The sequence below is a fragment of the Rhineura floridana genome, chromosome 16 (assembly GCF_030035675.1).
Source record: "Rhineura floridana isolate rRhiFlo1 chromosome 16, rRhiFlo1.hap2, whole genome shotgun sequence".
NCBI lineage: Eukaryota > Metazoa > Chordata > Lepidosauria > Squamata > Rhineuridae > Rhineura > Rhineura floridana.
In genome coordinates, this window is record NC_084495.1 from 7,331,380 (window position 1) to 7,351,485 (window position 20,106).

Sequence of the window (20,106 nt, forward strand, 5' to 3'; positions counted from 1 at the left end):
AGGCGAGAAAAAAAAGAGAAAGGAGGTGGTGAGATGTGATTTGTCTCCTGTTAGAAGGACGTCTTTCAGAAGCAAAATATATAAGCAGTGTTTTCTTCCATGAAGTTTTTTTTTAACAAAAAACTATTTTCTTTCTTTTCAAAATGATTTTGTCATACATTTTTCAAGTGTTGTCTAAAACAATTGAATTTTCAGATGATATAATTTTAGCCTATTATAGTTATATTTTATATATTTTATTTATATAACCATGTACACTCTGCTTTCCCACCCCATGGAGCACGCTAAACCACTGAGCATCAACCAAGAATAAAATCACTCCACTAATTAAGAATAACACCAGTTGTTTCAATTAAAACAAGGACAGCGTGACAAATGTATGCAGGTTACTGTATTGGGTATTTTGATTGTTTGCATTTACATACAAGAGTCTCACCCCACCCCTGAAAAACAGATTATATATTGGCACACATTGGGAATTAAAAAAACATCAGCAACCAACTGTGCAGCTGTTTTCTGTTATCAGTCACTTCTCAGAGCTTTTTGATCTCTCACTGGACATGCAAGCACTCCCGTTGGCTAGGATTAGGGAAGGCAGGTCCATGTGGTGTATTAGGGCTTCACTGAGATACAAAAGCAAGAGGTTTGGGAGAGGAAAGCAGATTGAACAGTGAGAAGATCCAAGGTCCCTTCATTCACTATCAGACAGAGTGAGGAGAAAGCCTCAAGCAGCAAATGTGGAGGTGGGGACAGCTCCCTGCTAGTCCTCCTAAGCCGTCCCAGTCATTCCTCTTTGTTGTTGCATGCTGCGTGGTCTGTCCAAACCATCGTGCTGTCACAGGTGCAGTGCAGGACACTATCCACCACAAGTGTTGAAGTAAGACTAAACTGCCACTCCAGTCGGCTTGCTTCTGTTGAATGAGGAAGGGTAGCCATCTGCCCTTCACCTCAGGCAGAAAAATGTCTAGGGCTGGCCATCAGAGGCCTTCCCACTGCTTTTCGGAACTCTCAACGAATTTGTACGCCAGCTGTGTGATGCACGGCAGTGCAGAATTAAGCCCGGAGCTGAAAAATTTAATCTGCCCACAACCACCACCGAGGGAGCAATGAAACAGGAAGCAAACCCAAGCAATGAAATGAGTCTGAATCTGTCAAAACTAGGGCTATAGTTTGGTCCACTGCAGAGATGGTGTGTGAGCCATTTTTATCCAGCTGGACACCGTCTCGTCAAAGTTAAGAGCTTTTGGCATCAACTCTCTCCTTACCCCTGTGACTGCTACTCTGAGGCACTTCATAAGACAGAGAGAATGTTTCTTCACTAGGTGAAGATGAAGATTATTGAGGGGCAGGGTAGGCTTTGGTCCACAACCCGTGATATACACAGAAAGACCCCCCTCCCCATTGGGGCAATAAGGGAAAACACCCACCCACAGACACAGACAGACACAGTGTAATAAGAACTGTAGGCACTGTGCAGTCCTTGGCATACACATCCACTGGGCCACCAAGTCCTTTGGATGGTTGCCTTTTGAGCTCTGGGAAGGAACCCCATTGCCTGTGCTGGAGGAGGCCATTCCTCAAGCTAACACTGTCACATGGGGAAATGTATTGTATTGTATGAACATGAGGCCACAGGAGTGGCCTGCTGCATTGGAGCAAGCTCCTTTTCACCCCAGCCGTCTGTTTCCAATGGTTTGGTTTGCCAAATCCCTTCAGAAACCCAAGAGCAAGGGATGATGGGAACCGAACTACCTCAATATACATGCTTCTTTTAAAGGATTCCAAGGAGGAAAGTTTCATTTCTATACACAACATGCTCTCTCGTGGGAGCGTCACACTGTGTGAAAGACTGCAACGCAGCTGTTGGCCTTGAAGCTTTTTCTTCTGCAAGGGGAAAGGGAGGGGCCAGATGGCAAGCCTCTGTCGAGTCATGGGGGCACCATGGAGGGTGTTTTTTCTGCGCCACAGGACTCCGTCTCTTGCCTGAGCCTCTGCCCCTCCGGCACATGGGGATTCTATCCTAACAAAAATGGTCTTTTCTGAAAGGCTTCTGAGGAAGGCAGTGATCTTTGGATTTCCTAACTGAAACTGATCAGAGATGCTTACCCCAACCCAAACAGTCTAGTGTTTTGCAGAAACAGTATTATCTGCTGAGGATAAATTGCACCACAGGACTGGGAAAGCAACCTTCTGTAACACCAGCGCTGGCATTCAGCAAACCACCACAGCATTTGGAATTGCCATTTTCTTCTCTCCCACCCCCACCTGCCCTCTCCATATTGCACAGGTATGCCAAAATGTTTTGCAACCAAAAAAAATGCAAGCATTGGTACTAACCATGGATTTCATATATTATTATCTAGCCTTCCTCCTCCTCCTAGGGGGATGGTATTTAAATCTCTTAATAGTGTTTTTGTAGCAGCCAAGGTTCTCTTTCAGTTTCATTATTAATGGTTGAACACCCCCCAGCTAGAGGCTCAGAGTGAAAACTGCCAAGACGGAGACTCCAACATGCCTGTTTTGCACGTGATCAGCCACATTCTCTAGCAGCCATCCCAATTTATCGCTTGATCCCTGGTGACATGTCTTCACTCTCTCACTTTGATTTCAACAGTTTACCTCTCACTCTCTCTCTAAGACAGGTGAAGATTTCACAAGTCATAGATTGCAGAGCCTTATATAACACTGCTTCTGCCTGGTGGTGGTGAGAATGATGACAGGTCATAACAGATATGCAGATATTATGGGCAGGGATTATCTTCCTTTGGCAGCGGCCCTGAAGGGATAGCTGTTTCCATCCAAGGAAAAACAGTTATTAAACAGAAAGCAGCTGACAAGAAGTCTGTAGCAGGAATGCAGTCCAAGGTTTCCTGGCTCCTGCCTCCAAGATCCAGGCTGGAAAATGGGGAGAAGCTCTTTGAAGATTTATTTGTGATGCCCCTGGCACATAGAACTGCTGGCTCACCTTCAAGGACCGAGGTGCCATTTTGGCTTTCAGACTAGTGTAACGTCTCTGTGCGTGAATATTTGAGCATGTGGATGGCACGGCTCATAGCAAAGCTCAAAGGCTGTTCTTGCACATATAAGGTAACAAGTGCAACCATAATTGTTAAGTATTTATATAGTGTTTTACATACATAATCTTGTGGTAAGCTATACCACAACCCTGCAAGATAGGACAGTTTATTACCCAATAATGCAATTTGAGACTGAGGTGAGATTTGTGGCTGCGGTGAAATTTGAACTGGGGGCTTCTCAGTTCTCAATTCAGTCTCCTAACTACTATACCAAAACCAGCTCTCTCTTGCTTTTAAAAGCGCTGCATTCTAAGAACATTTCTTGACGGTACTTTTTAATAATTCACAATATTCTGAAGTCTAGGTGGTCCTGAATCAGTCTGGAACATGAGGGGGCAACGGAGTGGGGGGAATGTATGTGTGCTTCCCCCCTCCCCATTCTCTGAATGGCCTTTATTAGAAAGGACCCAAACAATTTTGACACCTCCACAGGTGAGTTGAGTGAATTAGGCCCAAGCAAACCTGGTTGCGCACTGTGAGAACAGGACGCTGGACTAGATGGGCCACTGGCCTGATGCGGCTCTTCTGGATAAGGCTTTTCTTATGTTCTTGGATGTATAATAATCTGCATAAATTGTCTCTCCTCTTTAAAGTAGCCAAATTGCTCCTGAGTTTGGGAGATAGACTTCTGAGGCACTGCTGAGAGCTGCTGGGTTCGGAAAAGCTAAGCAAGAGTGCATTCTAACTGTATTGTGATTGCCACTTGCACCCCGAGCACAATAAATGCCCCACTGGGATGATCCAAGGTCTTAAGCTGTTTTGTGTGAATGCAGCATTGCTTCCCAGGGCTCTTCCTGTCCTGAACACAGCCTTTCCTTCTTCATTGTGATAGTTCTCACACTGTGTGCACAGGGCTCAAGATTCCAGACTGACATAAACCGGTTTAGGTCCCAGCTCTCACTGGGGTGCAAAATGTATTTGTAGACTGCATCACTTCAGAAAGCTGTGTGTGTCTGTGTGTGTTTGTTACATTTATACCCCACCTTTCTTTCAGAGAGCTAGTGTGGCGTAGTGGTTAGAGTGCTGGACTACGACCTGGGAGACCAGGGTTCGAATCCCCACACAGCCATGAAGCTCACTGGGTGACCTTGGGCCAGTCACTGCCTCTCAGCCTCAGAGGAAGGCAATGGTAAACCCCCTCTGAATACCGCTTACCATGAAAACCCTGTTCATAGGGTCACCATAAGTCAGGATCGACTTGAAGGCAGGCCATTTCCATTTTTCATTTTCTTTCACCATGGAGCCCAAGGCAGCTTACATGTGCTCCCCAGGAAGTCTCCCATCCAGGCACTGACCAGACCCAGACCTGCTTAGCTTCAGCAAGGAGGTGGCCTCATGTGCCTTCAGACCAACAGCATGGGTCTGTGTGTGTGTGTGTGTGTCATGGCTCATGTGGGTGAAATGCTTCTCAAGAGCAAAGAATTCCCTTCAAACAAACAAACAAACAGCAGAATGCAGGGAACAGGGTCCCACCCTGGTATTCCCCTGCTCTCGCCCGCTTCTTTTCTGTCTTTTCTATCAGCTGTGTTTAAAAAAATCCTCATAAGAAGACCCCTGGGAGTCTGAAGAGGTACAACCCTCCGTTCCCTGGTCAGTCCAGCCACCTCATTCACAGTATTAAAAACTAGGCTGTATCACTTCAGACTTTGGGATTCGTGGATCACATAACTGAAAGCTGCTCCATACCAAAATAAATAAATAAAACCCTCAAAGAGAAAAAAAAATTGTCAGGAAGAATGCAAGGCCAGGATCCTGCTCTCCCTGAGATGCTAGCTCTCTATATGCGGGGACTGGGCTTGTTTTTTGGGGTGGGTGGGGTGAGAGACAAAAGTATGGAGAAGCATCTAGTAATGTGATTCTCCTACCCATTTGCTCACTTCAGGAAGAGCCAGACCTATGCGAGTGGAATATCTTTTGACAAGTTCCCTGCTTGGTGACATTATTAAGGGGCTGGGGCAGGGAGCATCATCTGAAGGCTGACTTTCGCCATGGCATCACTGCATCGTGAAAACAAGTTAGGTAAGAGCCCCCAAATCAGAAGCAGGCAACTGGGCTGCAGGACACTGTTCCCTTGGGTTCATGAAGTCCAGTAAGGCATTTTCTCTTATCAAAGGAACGCCACACCTGCAACAGCGCACGATGCCAGCTTCCAATCCTGTTGGGCGGCAGCTTCCTGACAACAGGTTTGTGTACAATTTTTTAAATCTTACATTTATTTCCTGCCGTTCTTCCATCGAGGAACCCAAGGGGGCATACATGTGGTTCCCAGGCGGTCCCTCATCCAGGCACTGACGACACTCAGATCTGCTTCTCTTCAGCAAGCTGGCGGCCTCATGGGCCTTCAGGCCACAGAGTTAAGCCTCCTTGTGCATCACAGTGAACTCACCTAAATGGAGGGTGGCCAACTGTCCGGGTTAAATAAAAAAAAAAACCAACAAGCGCTAGCCCAGCCTTGGTCTTGCACTTTTAAGAGAAGCTTGATCTGCAGAAACCAGCAGAGGAAGTTTTCCCCAACATTCCCTTAATAATGTGTGCGATCAAGCCCCTTTTAAAAGTTGCTCTTTATCGACAGGGTCAGTTAATTCACAGACAGCAGAGGGGAGCGGCACAAGGCAAGCATGCACAGGCCTGATCTCCTGTTTCACATGAGGATCATCACATTTCAGAATGGCCAAACAGAGCCTTCCCCAGAACATAGGAAGCTGCCTTATAGCGAGTCAGACTACGAGTCCATCTAGCCCAGTACTGTCTACACTGACTGGCAGCAGCATTTCAGGCAGGAGTCTTCCCAAGACCTACCTGGAGATGCCATTGGGAACTGAACCTGGCACCTTCTACATGGGCAGCAGATGCCCTACCACCGAGCTATGCCAACACTAGATGAAGAGGTCAAAGGAGGATAAAGAGAAAGACGGGCATAGTTGTCCAGGGTCTTGGGGGTGTGTCTTAGACCCTTTACTTTTTGGGGGAGCAGGGTCCCAATGTCTCCAGCAACCTATGAGCCAACCAGCATGAAAAAGGTGTGTGTTAGCCACTGAGAAGAGTCTTCTAACTTGCTTCCTTGTTCATTCCTGCTGATTGGAGCCAATCAGACTGAAAGGAGGTGAGCGAGCCACTGAGAAGACTCTTTTCTAACTCTCTCTCATTTTATGCTTATTGGCTTCTAGGGATGTCTGTTGTTGTGGGAGAAGGCATGAACAAGGATCCCATTCTCAACCCAGCAGCAAAAAAAAAGAAAAGGACAGAAGAAGAAGGTGGTGGTGGTGGCTGTGACTCTCATGAAGGGACCCTGCACTTCTGAATTTGCCACTACCCTACTGTAGAAAGCCTTCAGCACATGACGTAACACAAAGCTACACCCTGTCCTAAAGCAAACTCTTTCTTCTGGTCAATGCCTGGCTGCTTCCTGCAGCATCTACAACACTGACTCCAGGCTGATTCATAAGAAACGTAATTTAGCTACCTCAGAAAGGAGACTAAAGAACTAATCTTACCAGGCAACAATCACCCTGAACTAGGGAACTCCAGGCTTAACAGAAGCCTGTCTGTGTCTGCTGTTGCTTGCAAGGAGAAACAGCGCCTGTGCCTAGCAGAGCAATGTCTGTGCCTGGCCTCTCCCCCGTCCGCCCCGGTAGCAGACTTGTGAGTCTCTAACACAGCTCCGCATGCAGAAAAACTGTTTCCACACACGGACTGCAGATTCTGGACTGGGAAGAAAGTCCCAAGTCTGTGTGCAAAGAGCAGGGTGGTTTCTGTCAAATGCATCTTGGAGAAATGTCCATATATCATTCTTACGGAATACTCTTCCTTGAGGCCCAAACACACTGTTTCTAGTAACAACTAGTGCTAAATCTGTTCCTTCATGAAATCTGCACATCTGGAGGGTGGATTGGAAAAATAATGAGTTATTCATCTTTTTAAAAATAGGAGTAAACTACATTTTGCTCAACTGAAAGTGCTACTGAGTGAGTCAGACCCTTCCCCTTGCTTTCAGGGTTTAAATTTGTGTCATTTGCCATTCTGAAAACACTGGACTGCAAACCTTGAGAGAAGCACTATCTGCCACAGGGCCTGTTGAATTAGAGTAGGAGGAGAGGAATTCTGAGAGAGGGGAACTTTCAGTAAAATCAGGTGAAAAGAATCATAAGCCAAAAGAGGCCAATAGGGAAACCAAGCATCGAATCACAATTTCAGAGATAGATTTAAGATACAGAAAATGATTCAGGATTTACCAACACATTATTATTATTTTGCCTCCTTGAGTGTTTCAGACTATGGATTGTATTCAATTAAGTGCTGCTCAAAGTAGACGCATTGAAATTACTGAGCCTAAGTTGGCCATGTCCATGAACTTCAATGGGTATACTAGCACTGAATAATGCCCTATACTTTTGAAATTTTGGCTGCTACAAAATTAACTCTCAGAGGATTTCGCAATGAGATTAAACTCCACTTCCAAGACCAGATATCTTAGTGTCGCCGTAGAATTGGTTTTTGTTTGTGTCTTCGTTGGGGAGGAGGAGTTTGGACCAATGAAATCCATTAAAAACTTTAACAGCCAGCTATGCATAATCAGCTCCTGTGTCAACTAGAAAAATCATAGCAGGAAAAGTATGATAGTGCTACAAGAATTCTCTCTGTAGGAGAAAGCCAAATAAAACCAGCTTGAAAAGCAAAACTGTCCAATCAGGATTGTCCTTACTTGACCAACATGGCGCTCCCCGCCTACAATTGAAGAGGCTCAATTCCTCTTTGGAATGGGCTGGGTTTAGACAGTGCCAGAGAATGCTGGTGGCGACAGTTCATGTGCCCGGGTACCGGGACATTTGAATGATGGCTTTAGATGTGTGCCTCCATGACTGGAGAACCAGGGAGAAGCTCCCCATTCATAACGGTCTCTGAAACCAACATCTTGTCTTTCCCAGAGTCCAGCCGCTTCTTCTTGAGCTGTCCCTGATGGATCAGAGGAACAATGGCCAGAACCAGACCCCCAACTATTGGAGGAATGCCAGCAAAGTAGAAGGCGAGGTGGTAATTCCCAAAATGGTCACGGAGAAATCCTACAAGAAAGAAGAGCAACGTTTGTATCAGCCTTCCAGGCGACTTGGACTGCTCTGGCTGGGGTTGATGGGAGCTGTAGTCCAAAACATGAGGACACCCAGGGTGGAAAAGGCTGCCGCGTGGCTGATTTAAAGTTCTTCATGCTCAAGGAAAGAGAGAAAAGCCCGCTTTGAGCATTCAGAAGAATGTGTGTAGACTCGAACTGAGTAGAGCATGTGGGGACATGACAGTCCTGCTCCCAACACCCCCATGCATGCACCCGCACCCCCTCCGCCCCAGCTCAGCAAGGAGGTCTACAGGGAGATTCTATGTGCAGCGGGATATTATGAAATCCCTGCCGTCAGTCAGGATCTCCGATTGTGCTGTGTTCCTGATCGCAGGGAGGATTCTAAACACATGCTTGTAATCCCTCCTCAGACCGTTGAGAAAGGAGGGGGTGGAGCCAGCATGCCTGGGCCCGCTATCCAGATTAAACCTTTGTGCATTCTTCTAAATATCTGAAGGGAACTAGAATGAAAGTTGTATCCATTGAAACGATTGTGTCAGGACTTAAGCCCACAGTGGGCCTTGGACTGATAACTAGAGGGATATGTACCACCCGCTCAACTCTGGGAAAAGGAGTGAACTACAAGGGCACCAGCCCCACCAACAAAAATTCTTCTTTACATTAATAGGCCAGAGTGGGACTTCCTGGTACCCCCAAAGGCTTCTGGGATGGAGTTGCTTGCTGGTCAGAATAACCAGGAGACTGCTGCTGATGCCTCTCCTTCACCTTCTGTTCTCACCAAGGCCTTGCCCTTACCCTCCACTTTAATCAGAGCTCAGACTGACAAGCCGGAACTTTTGACATGGTCAATGGCACATCAGCAGCACAGGTCACATGCAGATTTGAATCAAAAGGGTAGAGATGAATTTTCAGTAGTAAGAATCAGCCTCAATGGAAGGCTTTTCACCTTCCATTACTTTGAACTTTACTTAGTTGTTACTTTGAACAACTTTTAATCAACATTATGATTCTGTGCTAGATCTTATCTATTCAGATGAGTGTGTTTTTTAGAATTGAGGACTGTGTTTTTTAGAATTGAGGACTAATAGATCCCCAGAATGAGAAGTAAATATGAACAAAGGTGTGTCTGCAAGAAATGCGAAGAAGAGGTAACACCAATTTTTCTACAAGGGCTTTTGGACTCATTGCTTTGCAAAGAACAGACTTTGTTGAACAACGTCTTGGCTATTTTCTGATTGGAGCAGCCATCAGTGGCTGCTGACATTTGCCAGATCAAATTTCCAAATGCAGTCATAATTCATCAGATGTTTATGCAGTGGCCAAAGTGTATGAGTTACTAGCACATGTAAAGGTTGTTGTAAAGTTCTTGGACAGGACATACTGACATTTTTCCTACACTGGAGCTGGTAAAAAGAAACACACATAATCTGATGGAAACAACTCTCAGCGGAGACAAGGAATCACACACGCGAATTTCACCATTTCCCCCTAACATCAGCTGGATACACACCATCCCAGGCATTTTGTTAGTTGCATAATACTTAGCAATCACATGGTGCATTTCTAGATTTCAAAGAACTTTACATAATGTATCTCAATCTCAGGAGAGAGCTGCTACGGAACTAAAGGCACGACAAAGAAGTCCACACCAAGGAAAAAGCTTCCAACTCTTGCAAAAATGACAACAACATGAAATTGGCTCACCAGCCTGCAGCACATCCGTCTCCACTAGTGCATGGAAACACAACTGACCATAAACCCCAGAGCTGAGAGACAAATTTGAACAATGGGGGCCCTAGAGTATGACATCAAAAGATGTCCACACGCTAGCTCAGTTCAGGTATCACACCAAACCATGGTTAAAGAAGTTTAACTCTTCTTTGGCATGTGGTCTCAATGGACAAGCCATAGCTTGTGCTAAGCAGGCAACCCAAAATAATAATAATAATAAACATGGTATGGAGTGGAACTGCCAACCTGGTTTGCTCTGACTATGGTTTAGTGCAGGAGCGACCAACCTTTATTTTGGTTGGAGGGCCGCATTCTCTCATTGCAACCCATCCAGTGGGCGCATGTCTAAAGCGAGTTCAGTTCAGTTTATTATTACTGCTTGGGCCAAAGGCCACTGCAGACACAAACAAAAGGATTAAATAGCATAGAGCTATTTACAACAGATGTAACATATAAAATGAGAAATCTAAATACTTAAAAATAAAATTAACAGGGAATTTGATCATTTACAAAATTAAAATAGGTTATAATGTAAAATAGAGCATTTAGCAAAAACGTTAAATCAAGGCATCCCCTGAACAGGTGACAGCATTATCAGTGATAAATTCTTCATGAATTTTTGATGCCGCCAAAGCAAAAGGTGAGGCCCTAGAGGTTATAGTGATGTCTGTGTCAGACAAGAGGAGGAAAATCTTCTCTTGGTCAAGTGTTAAAAAGCAGGCAAGACGAAATAAAACCCAGAAATTTAGATCGAGGATCTGAATACAATGGACAAAACAGCAAGTAATGAGGCAGGTCTCCGATCTCCGGGGACCTAAAGTGAGTATGGCCAAAAAGGTAGGCGGAGCTAATCTCTCACTCACACACTGCAAACAGACACTCAGGCACACCCACCACCTTTTCCCCCTCACTGATGCACACCTCACACATAAACACACATGCACAGACACAGGCAGCCAAGGGAAGCTTTTGGGAACTGCTGCTTCAAGGTGCCTTGAGGCAGTGTCTCTTAATGAAGTCAGCTTCCTTGCCCAGCGCCTTGCTGCAAGGTGCTCCAGTGGCCCACCAAGCTTCAATGGTTCCGGATAGTCTTCAAGGCTTCTCTTACGGTCTCCTTGAACTGTCCCTTCCAAATCGCCTGCCAACCATCACCCGTACTCAGGTATCGTCCAATCATACCTGAGCACTGGTGATCATCACTGAGTGCTCCGGAAGCGGAGATTCCATTGGGAATCATGAGAGAGGCCTACTGGAGCGCCTTGATGCAAGGTGCTGGGTAGAGGAAGTTGGAAGAGGGGCTGGGAAGGAGAGATGCCGGCTGCAGCACCAGAGAACTGGTTCAGTGGGGATTTCGCCCCCTAGTGCTGCTGCTGCAGTGGCTGCCGCGGCCAGGCCGTACGGGGTCGGGGGGCCACAGTGTGTGTGTGAGGTTGGACTGTGCCCATGGGCTTGCAATTTGTCACCCCCGGTGTAGCATGATGGTCTGAAACTGACAAACCCATAGTTATGGCCGTTGTTCCACCTCCAGAAACCCTTAGATCTAGGGACTGGAGCGTTGAGCAGATGGAAAATGAAAGCAGACAAGTGGGCCTCTCTCATGGTTCCCAACGCCACCACAGCAGGCAAGCACTATAGTTCATTTGCCTATTTCAGAAATGAGGAATCTGCGACCCTCCAGATGTTGATGGACGCGACACCTTCCATCATCCCTGACAGCTGGCCATGTTGGCTGGGGCTGATGGGAGTTGGGAGTCCAACAACATCTGGAGCAACAAAAGATTCTCATTCCTAAACTACCATGGTGTGATGTTCTGGTCAAGTCAAGGAATGTATAGAATCTGAGTCAGAAGCCAAAGATGAGTTTGCACCCACTACCCCTTATGCCCCTGTAGCAGGAAGGCATGTCAGATATTCTGAAAACCTTTCACCTAGATCAAGGTTGGCTGCCTGGTAGTTCACTTACCTGCAATTGGGGGTCCTGCTGTCATTGGAATGGCCATAAGTCCCAGGAGATAACCAATGGCTTGTGAAGCCTGCATGGGCCCAACTAGCTCAAAGGCGATGGGAGCCATGATGGCTATGAAGAATCCGTCACAAAGTCCAAGGAAAAGGCAGACGACAACGACATCCAAAAACCCTCGGCACAGTGGGAGCATCATGCACATCACACCCAAAAGTATAAAGGAGGCAACCTGAGAAGGCAGAATATTGATGCTATTTAGACAACAAACTTGGGAGACACCTCATACGCAAGGGGGTAAGGCAGCCAAGCAGACTGTAAAACAGGATCTGCACTTTAGAGCAAAGATGGCAGAGTTGTGCATTCTCAGGGCTCACTGATGCTATTCTCCAGTCTGTGGTCTAGGGGCCAGACAACCCACCCCTCTCACAAACACTCTGGTTAAACAGTAGGAGTTGGTACCTCCAGCAGGAAGGCCTTGATTGTACAGAACACTGTTCTTCAACCTTGGGTCTCCAGATGTTGCTGGACTACAACTCCCATTCCCTCTGACCATTGGCTAAGCTGGCTGAGGATGATGGGAGTTGTAGTCTAATTACATCTGGGGACCCAAAGTTGAAGAACAATGGTATAGAAGACCTGCTCTTCGAAGGCAGGAGGTCAGCGACAGATGCATGAAGGAACAAAGACTAGAAGTGGCTCTTCCAGAATGTAAATGAGGAAACAATTCAGAGACTTGCTATTTTTTTTTCTTAAAGGCAAAATGGAGCAAACATTTTAAACAGACCTTGATTGAAATTTGGTAAAGTTACCAAGGTCCAGGTAACAAGACCTTGTCTGGGAGCCATCAGCTGGGCATTCCCATCAGAGTACTCCTTTCAACGGCAAACAGGCTATCTCTTCAGGTTGCTGGTCAGAAAGACTTTACAAGTTGGGGAAGGACTGTAGCTAGCTCAGTGACCACGCAAAGTGGCTGCCGCAGCACAGAGCGACATACTGTGGCCTGGGAGATGTGTGTACCAGGCACCAGACATTCCCAGCCCCACCTGTGGTTGCCAGGGGTTGAACCCGGGACCTTCGGTGTGTAAGGCACATACTCTGTCACTGAGCTACAGCCCTGCCCCCAAAAGCATAAAGCACTGACATTTCTCAGCCCTGCATTCAGAAGGCTCCAAACCCAATTCCCAGCACAGCCTGATGCCCTGGAGAGCCACTGCCAGTCCACGTCGACACTACTGAGCTAGATGGGCCAATGGTACAAGGCAGCCTTGGTTTAAAGCACTGCATGTCCCTCTTGGCCCCTCCCTCCCCTTGGTTTAAAGCAGATTCCTGTGTTGTCCCCATCAGATGTTCTTTACTCATAGCTGAGTGGTAGAACACACACTTTGCCTGGAGAAGGGCAGAGGTTAAATCCCTGGCATCTCCTGGCAGGTTTGAGAAAGAACACTGACTCAGACCCCAAAAAGCTCCTGTCGATGATTACTGAGCTGGATGGATGAACAGTTTGACTCAGTTAAGAAGACTCTACCTGGAGGAAATTACTCTTGGAATGCCGTCCTTTTGCATGGACTAATTTGCTCTTTTAGTATATGTTGGAATAAGTGGTTCAACTCGAACTCGTGGGTTGAAGCTGCATGGAGTTAAAAAGGGTAGCTAGAGAGGAGACCTCCTGATTGCTAGGCTAATACTTATCCTTTGATCTCCTGCTGACTCTCCCTTCCTGCTAGATTGATATGCTTAGGATGTTGACCACATCTTCCTGTCTCCTTCCTTCTTCTTCTTTCTCAAGAGGGAGAGCAGACATTTTTTCTTTGTCTCTCCCTCTCCTCCAAGCATGAGGGCAAACACTAGGCTTAGTGTTTGCTTCTCCAACTTAGCTAGTTAGCTAGATGTAGAACTCTTTCCTATCAAGTATGTACTTCCAGAATAAAGTAGTTATTTCTTATTTTAAAGTTTTAAGTCTCTGTCTGACTAATTCCAGGGAAGGTGTAATCTTTAGCAAAGATTCAAATACACAAAGCTCACTCAGACGCTCAAATATCCAATTTTGCTACTCTGCAACAGTATATTCAGTTGGAGAAAATGTTATTAAAGGAAGGAGGCTCTACCTGGAGAAAGTTACTGGAACATTTCCTCCAGCTGAAAATACTAAACAATCTGCTCATCCTTCTTTCAAGTCTTTCATTACCTGGGAGGTTTGTTTTGCCTGTAGGCTCCTCTCTACCACCTGCCCCTTTAGATAATAAACTTAACCAGCTTGCTACTCTGATTAATTCCCCCAATAAGCTCTGACTAGACTAGAATAGATTGGGTTAAGAAATCTCTGCATTCACTAACTACTAGAAATTGAACTGCTATGCGATGTGTCAGTTATGGGCCACTTGAATGCTAGGATTGGTGAGGGCTCTCTTAAATCTCCATCCTCAGAACATATGGTCTGGGAAGATGATTTCCCCTTGGGGGCATTTTTCCAGGGATTATCATCTGAATCACTGAGGGAACTATTTACTCAGATTTGTCTATCTTCACAACTGTGTTCTTTGAAAAGGCAGGCCCCTGACATTAGTCTTGAGGCAACTGACATACATGCTAACTTGGGGGCTAGTGATATTGATTAGTTTATTGTAAGCCCTTCTTGAATTGCCTCTGTAATAGAAATAGGTATTTTGGGCTATATAGAAAGACATCACTATCCACTCCAGCGTACTTTAGATTTCATCATTGCTAGACTTGTAGCCAGCTTACTGACATAACTGGAATGGGAAGGCCTTAGGTCTTGAGACGGTCTGACTGAGATGGTCTGAGGCCCTCTCTCACTCTGATTAATCTCATGAGATCTAAAGAACGGATGCTATCCTGCTTTGACTGCCTTTGCGGGAACCCCCCTTTAATTAGGTACGAGCGGATAGCGGGCATCCTGAAACCCTTTCTAACTGCACCCTGTACCTCATACGCCTCGGCCCATCCTTTTCATGGTGGGGATAAGGATTGCCAGAATTCGAAGAGAACACTGGCTAAACTCTCCAGACAATGTCCTAAACTGAAAACTGAAGCAGTAACTCAACAGCCCATTAAATTTAGATCACTTTACAAACATCTTCTAAATAAAAGGATGAATATAATAGAATATATTATGGCTCAGTTGCCATAGAAAAGAATGAATGTACGTTTTGGGATATCGTTGCCCATGCTCTGGCTGAGGCAAGAGGGATTATTGAGGCTCAGATTTCAGTTGAGGATTGGACTAATTGCTTTACTAAATTATACAGTTCTTTTGACAGTTTCTCCTTTGGTACATTATGGAGTTCTCCCTAATTGGGATCCGGTAACTTCATCTACAGTTAATTCCCTAATTGTTCTGATTAAGTCAAATAAGTCTCCAGGAGAACATTTCTTGCCCCCGGAACTATTTGTAACACATTCTAACCGTTTTTGCTAAATTGTTGACCCAGATGAAGGCTGTAAACACAGTAGTTGCCAGATCAAAGCGTTTCCATTAGCCACACCTGGAGGGGGAATGGGTTGATCTGCCGATCAGTTGCAAAATCTCTTGGAAGCTGAATTTTTTTAAAATGCGCTCAAGCTGATCCCACCAGGCCTTACAGTAAAAAGGGGCAGGGTTTGACTAGTGTGCCCCGTTTTCAGAAGAGAGAGGTGGAGATGCCCTGGACCAGCAGAACAGGGAGCATGTTTCTACTCTAACTCAACAGGGTTACATCCAGGCTGGAAACTGTCTGTGGAATATCCTATCTCTCCCTCAGACTAATTAGTCTGTTGAATATTTATTCTAAAAATATACACCTCCTTCCTACTTAACAAGTGGATTTCCTGGAACTGCATTTTGTTTGAAGAGCAAGGTGGCTTTAGGAACTCCTATTCCACCACTGACCATTGTTACACTTCCTTTCATCTTATTGGGAAAACTTAAAAATAAGGGGAGGTTTTTTGCAGTGTTTGTTGACCTGCTGTCATCCTTTGATTCGACAGACAGGAACCGTCTGTGGGCTAAATGGCTTGCCTTTGATATAGAATTTAGGCTGCTGATGCTTCCCTGAGGTCTGTACCAAGGCACTGTTGTTAAAATTAAATTAAAATTAAAGTAGGCAGGAGTGGGCTTCTACCTGCATCAATTCCAGCTATGGTGGGAGCTTTGGTGACCCTTTTTTCAGTCTTGATGTTAACGAACTGGTCAAATTGCTTGGGAAATTGGATGCATGCCCACCTGCCACAGGAGATAGAAAGTTCAGCATTCTTCTATATGCAGACGATGTGGTTATATTATCCCTCACCAGGGGTGACTGAAAAAGCATATTGATCTGTGGGATCATTTTTGTCAGAAGGAACAGCTTAGTATTAATTTTATCAAAACTAAAGTGGATGCATATGGTAAATAACCTCCTTCATTTAATTGGGCAATTTCTAACAACTATATTCAACAGGTGTAACCATTTTATTATTTAGGGATTCACGTCACAGCTAACGCCTCTTGGAAGGTCCATCATGATGCTACTCTTGTTGAAGTAAGACATCAAAATTCTTTTATACAAAGGATGGACAATAAGTTGCTCCAGCCCTTAAAATCTTTTTGGCTAAGGCAGGGAGGTGGGAGCGAAAGAGACTCTTGCAAAATACCTGCAGAGAGGATCCTTTATGATAAATGAGCAGTAGGGCAGTGGCAAATTCAGGGTCCCTTCATGATAGTCACACCCCGCCCCTTCACTTTCTTGCTTGCTCTCTGTCATTATTTGCACACTCCTCAGTCTTTCTTCCCGCAACAACAGACGTCCCTAGGAGTGTGTTAGCTACTGAGAAGAGTCTTTTCACTCTGGTTGGCTCCAATCAGCAGGAAAGGACAAGGAAGCATGCGAGAAGATTCTTCTCTGTGGCTGAGTGGCTTGTAGGATGGTGGAGATATAGGGACCTGCTAGGGACCCTGCTCCCAACAAAGTAAGGGGTCTAAGACCCTGGATAACAACCCCTCTGCACATGGCTGGTGTTGTCATACCCTATGTAGCCCACAGCCCATTATATCTGGCTCACTTGTGCGCTATACCAAAACAAAGAAAGGAAACGCAGCCACCTGAGATGCTCTTTAATTAAGTTATTCACAACTCAGCAAAACGATACCTACTGATGGAATCGGATCTTGCTTGTTCGGGTCATTTATTGCTTAAGAACACCAGAAGATCCTTGCCGGATCAGAGCAAAGGCCCGTTTAATCTGGCATCTTGTTCCCTGCAGTGGCCAACCAGATGCCCATTACGGGAAGCTCGCAAGCAGGACATGAGGGCAACAGCATCCTCCAGCTGTTCCCCAGCAACCGGCATTCAGAGGCTCACGACCTCTGATCTTGCAGGCAGCTCACAGCCATCACGACTAGCTTCGAAGCACTACTTTTGTGGGTAAGGAAATTGCAAAACAATTATGGCTTGGATCCAGTGATTTCTGATTGTGTGCCCAAGCTCTTCCTAGAGATTGGCACCTTCCTTTTCCAACGACAACTCCTTGGCTACATAGGATGTCACTTTCAGTTATTTTTGGGGAGATGGGTGGGGTGGGAGCAGCAGGAGGCATGGAGGGGGGCTGCACTTAGAGGGGGTGGTATGGCAATCCCTGTGTGTGAGCGGGAGTTTCCTGTGCAGCCAACACTGGATCCTGCCTTGTATTCTTGGAAGAAATACCCAAAATCTACAGCAGCCTTTGCCAACTTGCTGTCGCTGAGATGTTTTGGACACACACAGCCATGCTCGCTGGAGCTGATAGGAGTCATAGGCCAAACCACCCGGAGGGCACCAGGTTAGCGAAGGCTGCTCTAGGGCATTAGCTCTCGTGCAGACGAAACGTTCAGGGGAAAGGGATAAATAAATGCAGACTTGGAAAGAGCGGGCATAGCCTACCTGTAAGTAAATCTTCATCAGTCCAGGGATGAGGTCGCTAATTGGTCCTGAAGCCAAACGCCCAACTCCTGATGTGGCTCCTATACAAAGCAGCACAATCCAGTCCTTTTCTTTTTCCTGGAACTCCTCTTCCACATACTTCACCTGGGAAAGGGGGGGGGAATAAGGACATCAAGCTTGCATTTGTTACAAAGGGTAGCCCTGCAGGAGTTCGAGGCAAAAACAGCCCCGGGGAATGCACAGGGCAAATGGACCACAGCGGCAGAGTCAAGGCTTGGGCTGGCAGTGAATTCTAGACTGAAGAGCTCCTGCAATCTGCCCCACACGCAGGGGTGTCTGAAGTTTTTTGGCTGCCCTGGCTGAATGAATTTTATTTCTGCCACCCCTTATATTCTGAGCATTGGAACAGCAGCACCTTAAATGACCAAGCATTAACTGGGATCCTATTTTCTCATTTACTTTGCAATCATGTCTGGGCACTGGTGATCAGAAGGATCTCAGTCTTATGCCCCTTATGTTAAGCTGCCCCTCTAAAAGTGGAGAGAATGGCTGTCCTTCAAGGTATTTCTTTTGTAATCTGATGATTAAGTGGTTTTTATATTATATGTGAAGTGTTTTTATTGATGTACACCGCCCAGAGAGCTTGCTATGGGCGGTATAAAAGTTGAATTAAATAAATAAATAAATTTCTGAAGGAAAACTGCTCCCGGGCTATGTTCAAGGTTCTAGTTTTGGTGTACAAAGCCCTATCCAGCTTGGGACCAGGATACCTGAAAGACCGTCTTATCCCTTATATACCCAGTCAATCACTGCGCTCTGCAGGTGAGGGCCTCCTGCAGATACCATCTCATCAGGAGGTCTGTTCTGCACATAATAGGAAATGTACCTTTCGTGTGGTGGCACCTACCCTGTGGAATTCCCTCCCCTTGAATATTAGGCAGGTGCCATCTCTGCTATCTTTTTGGCACCTATTGAAGACCTTCCTCTTTCAACAAGCCTTTTCAGTAGAGACCTTATCTCAGTCTGTGTCTGTGCTGGAATTGCTTTTTAAGATGTTTTTAAACTTTTTTTAAAAAGATCTCTCCAAAGCTTTTTAAAAACATGTTTTTAAAGATGTTTTGTTTTAATGTATTTTAAAGTCTGTTTTTATGATGTTCTAAAGTGTTTTTAGTGTTTTTGTTTGCCGCCCTGGGCTCCTGCTGGGAGGAAGGGTGGGATATAAATCAAATAATAAATAAATAAAATAAGTAAGGAAAAGAAGTTGTCCCTTCCCATTTGGGCTCCCGGGGAGGTCTAGTTTGCCACCAGGTCTGGGGCTGCCCTGCGCACCATCCATCCTCTGGAACGGGACCTTTAGGAGCTGAAATCTAGCCTAAAGGGAACCCTCAGGACTACAGCCCCTTAGAACAGCTCCGTGGGGTTGCTTCTCCCCGTCACCATCATAACGTGGCGCTCCTATTGCCAGGCTGTTCTTTCACTTCATGAGAAGCGTCTCTTTGTTACAACCCCCCAAAAATGGTATTGCATGAAGATGCAGAAAAGTCACAGTCCTTAGACGTAGTGACAGGCACAACCCATCAAGTGGACACCATTTAAAGTGGTTTTTACTGGACCAAATTAATTCAGGGGTGGCAAACCTTATGTTAGCCCAAGGGCCACATTCTCTTCCGGGCAACCTTCCAAGGGCCACATAATGGTGGGTGGGGCCGGAGGCAAAAGAGGGTGGAGCAACAAATGTATGTGTTTACCACTATACAGTAGCCTAGTTTCTAAGTTCACCTGTCCCCATCCTCCCACCATGCAAGCAAAAGTCATGATCAGCATTCAAGAAGATGTTCCAACCAGGCAAAAAGCATTCAGAGGGGGGAGGTGTGATGCAGGGTGAATAATGGGAAAAGGGGTGTGGTCTGCGGAGAGTTCTGAGGGCCAGGGAAAGGCCTGGGGGGCTGCATTTGGACCCTGGACCTGAGGTGACCCACCCGTTCTAGAAGGTGCTCACACGCTGCGCTATGTAGGTGCAGAATCTCTATAGGCGCCCGCAGAGAGACCATGAAGTGTACAGTACACCAATGAACACACTGATGGAGACCTTGAAAGGATTCTGAAAGGTCTTTGCTGTCCAATACAGGGTGTGGGCTGGGGCTGATGGGAGTTGTAACTCAAAGCATCTGCTTGGGGAAGACTGTCTCGAGGGCAAACTTACTTCCAACTACACATTAACGGCAAGGTGAAATTTCTTTAGAAGACCCAACAGTGCCTAGGAGGTAGTGCTAGGCCCTACGGGAGGAGGCAGGTGGCTCCATGTCAGTGGGGCAGTGGAATCTGCTCCGGATTTTAGTCTGAACTTTCAAGGAGGTCTCCAAGGCACTTCCA

General features: G+C 46.0%; 1 protein-coding gene across 4 annotated transcripts in view; it reads right to left on the reverse strand.

Annotated features, from left to right (window-relative positions):
- The window catches only part of SLC16A2 (solute carrier family 16 member 2), a 173,872-nt gene that overhangs the window by 3,265 nt on the left and 150,501 nt on the right, over nt 1–20,106 (reverse strand). For 3 of the 4 annotated variants that reach the window (XM_061599108.1, XM_061599111.1, XM_061599110.1), the window contains 3 exons: nt 17,734–17,877; nt 11,840–12,068; nt 374–8,137 (listed from right to left, as the gene is read on the reverse strand). In XM_061599108.1, the coding sequence (XP_061455092.1) occupies nt 7,917–8,137; nt 11,840–12,068; nt 17,734–17,877 (594 nt within the window). In that variant the 3' untranslated portion in view covers nt 374–7,916. Of the gene's footprint in view, nt 1–373; nt 8,138–11,839; nt 12,069–17,733; nt 17,878–20,106 lie in introns of those variants that run through there. The other variant, XM_061599109.1, reaches the window with a different exon arrangement.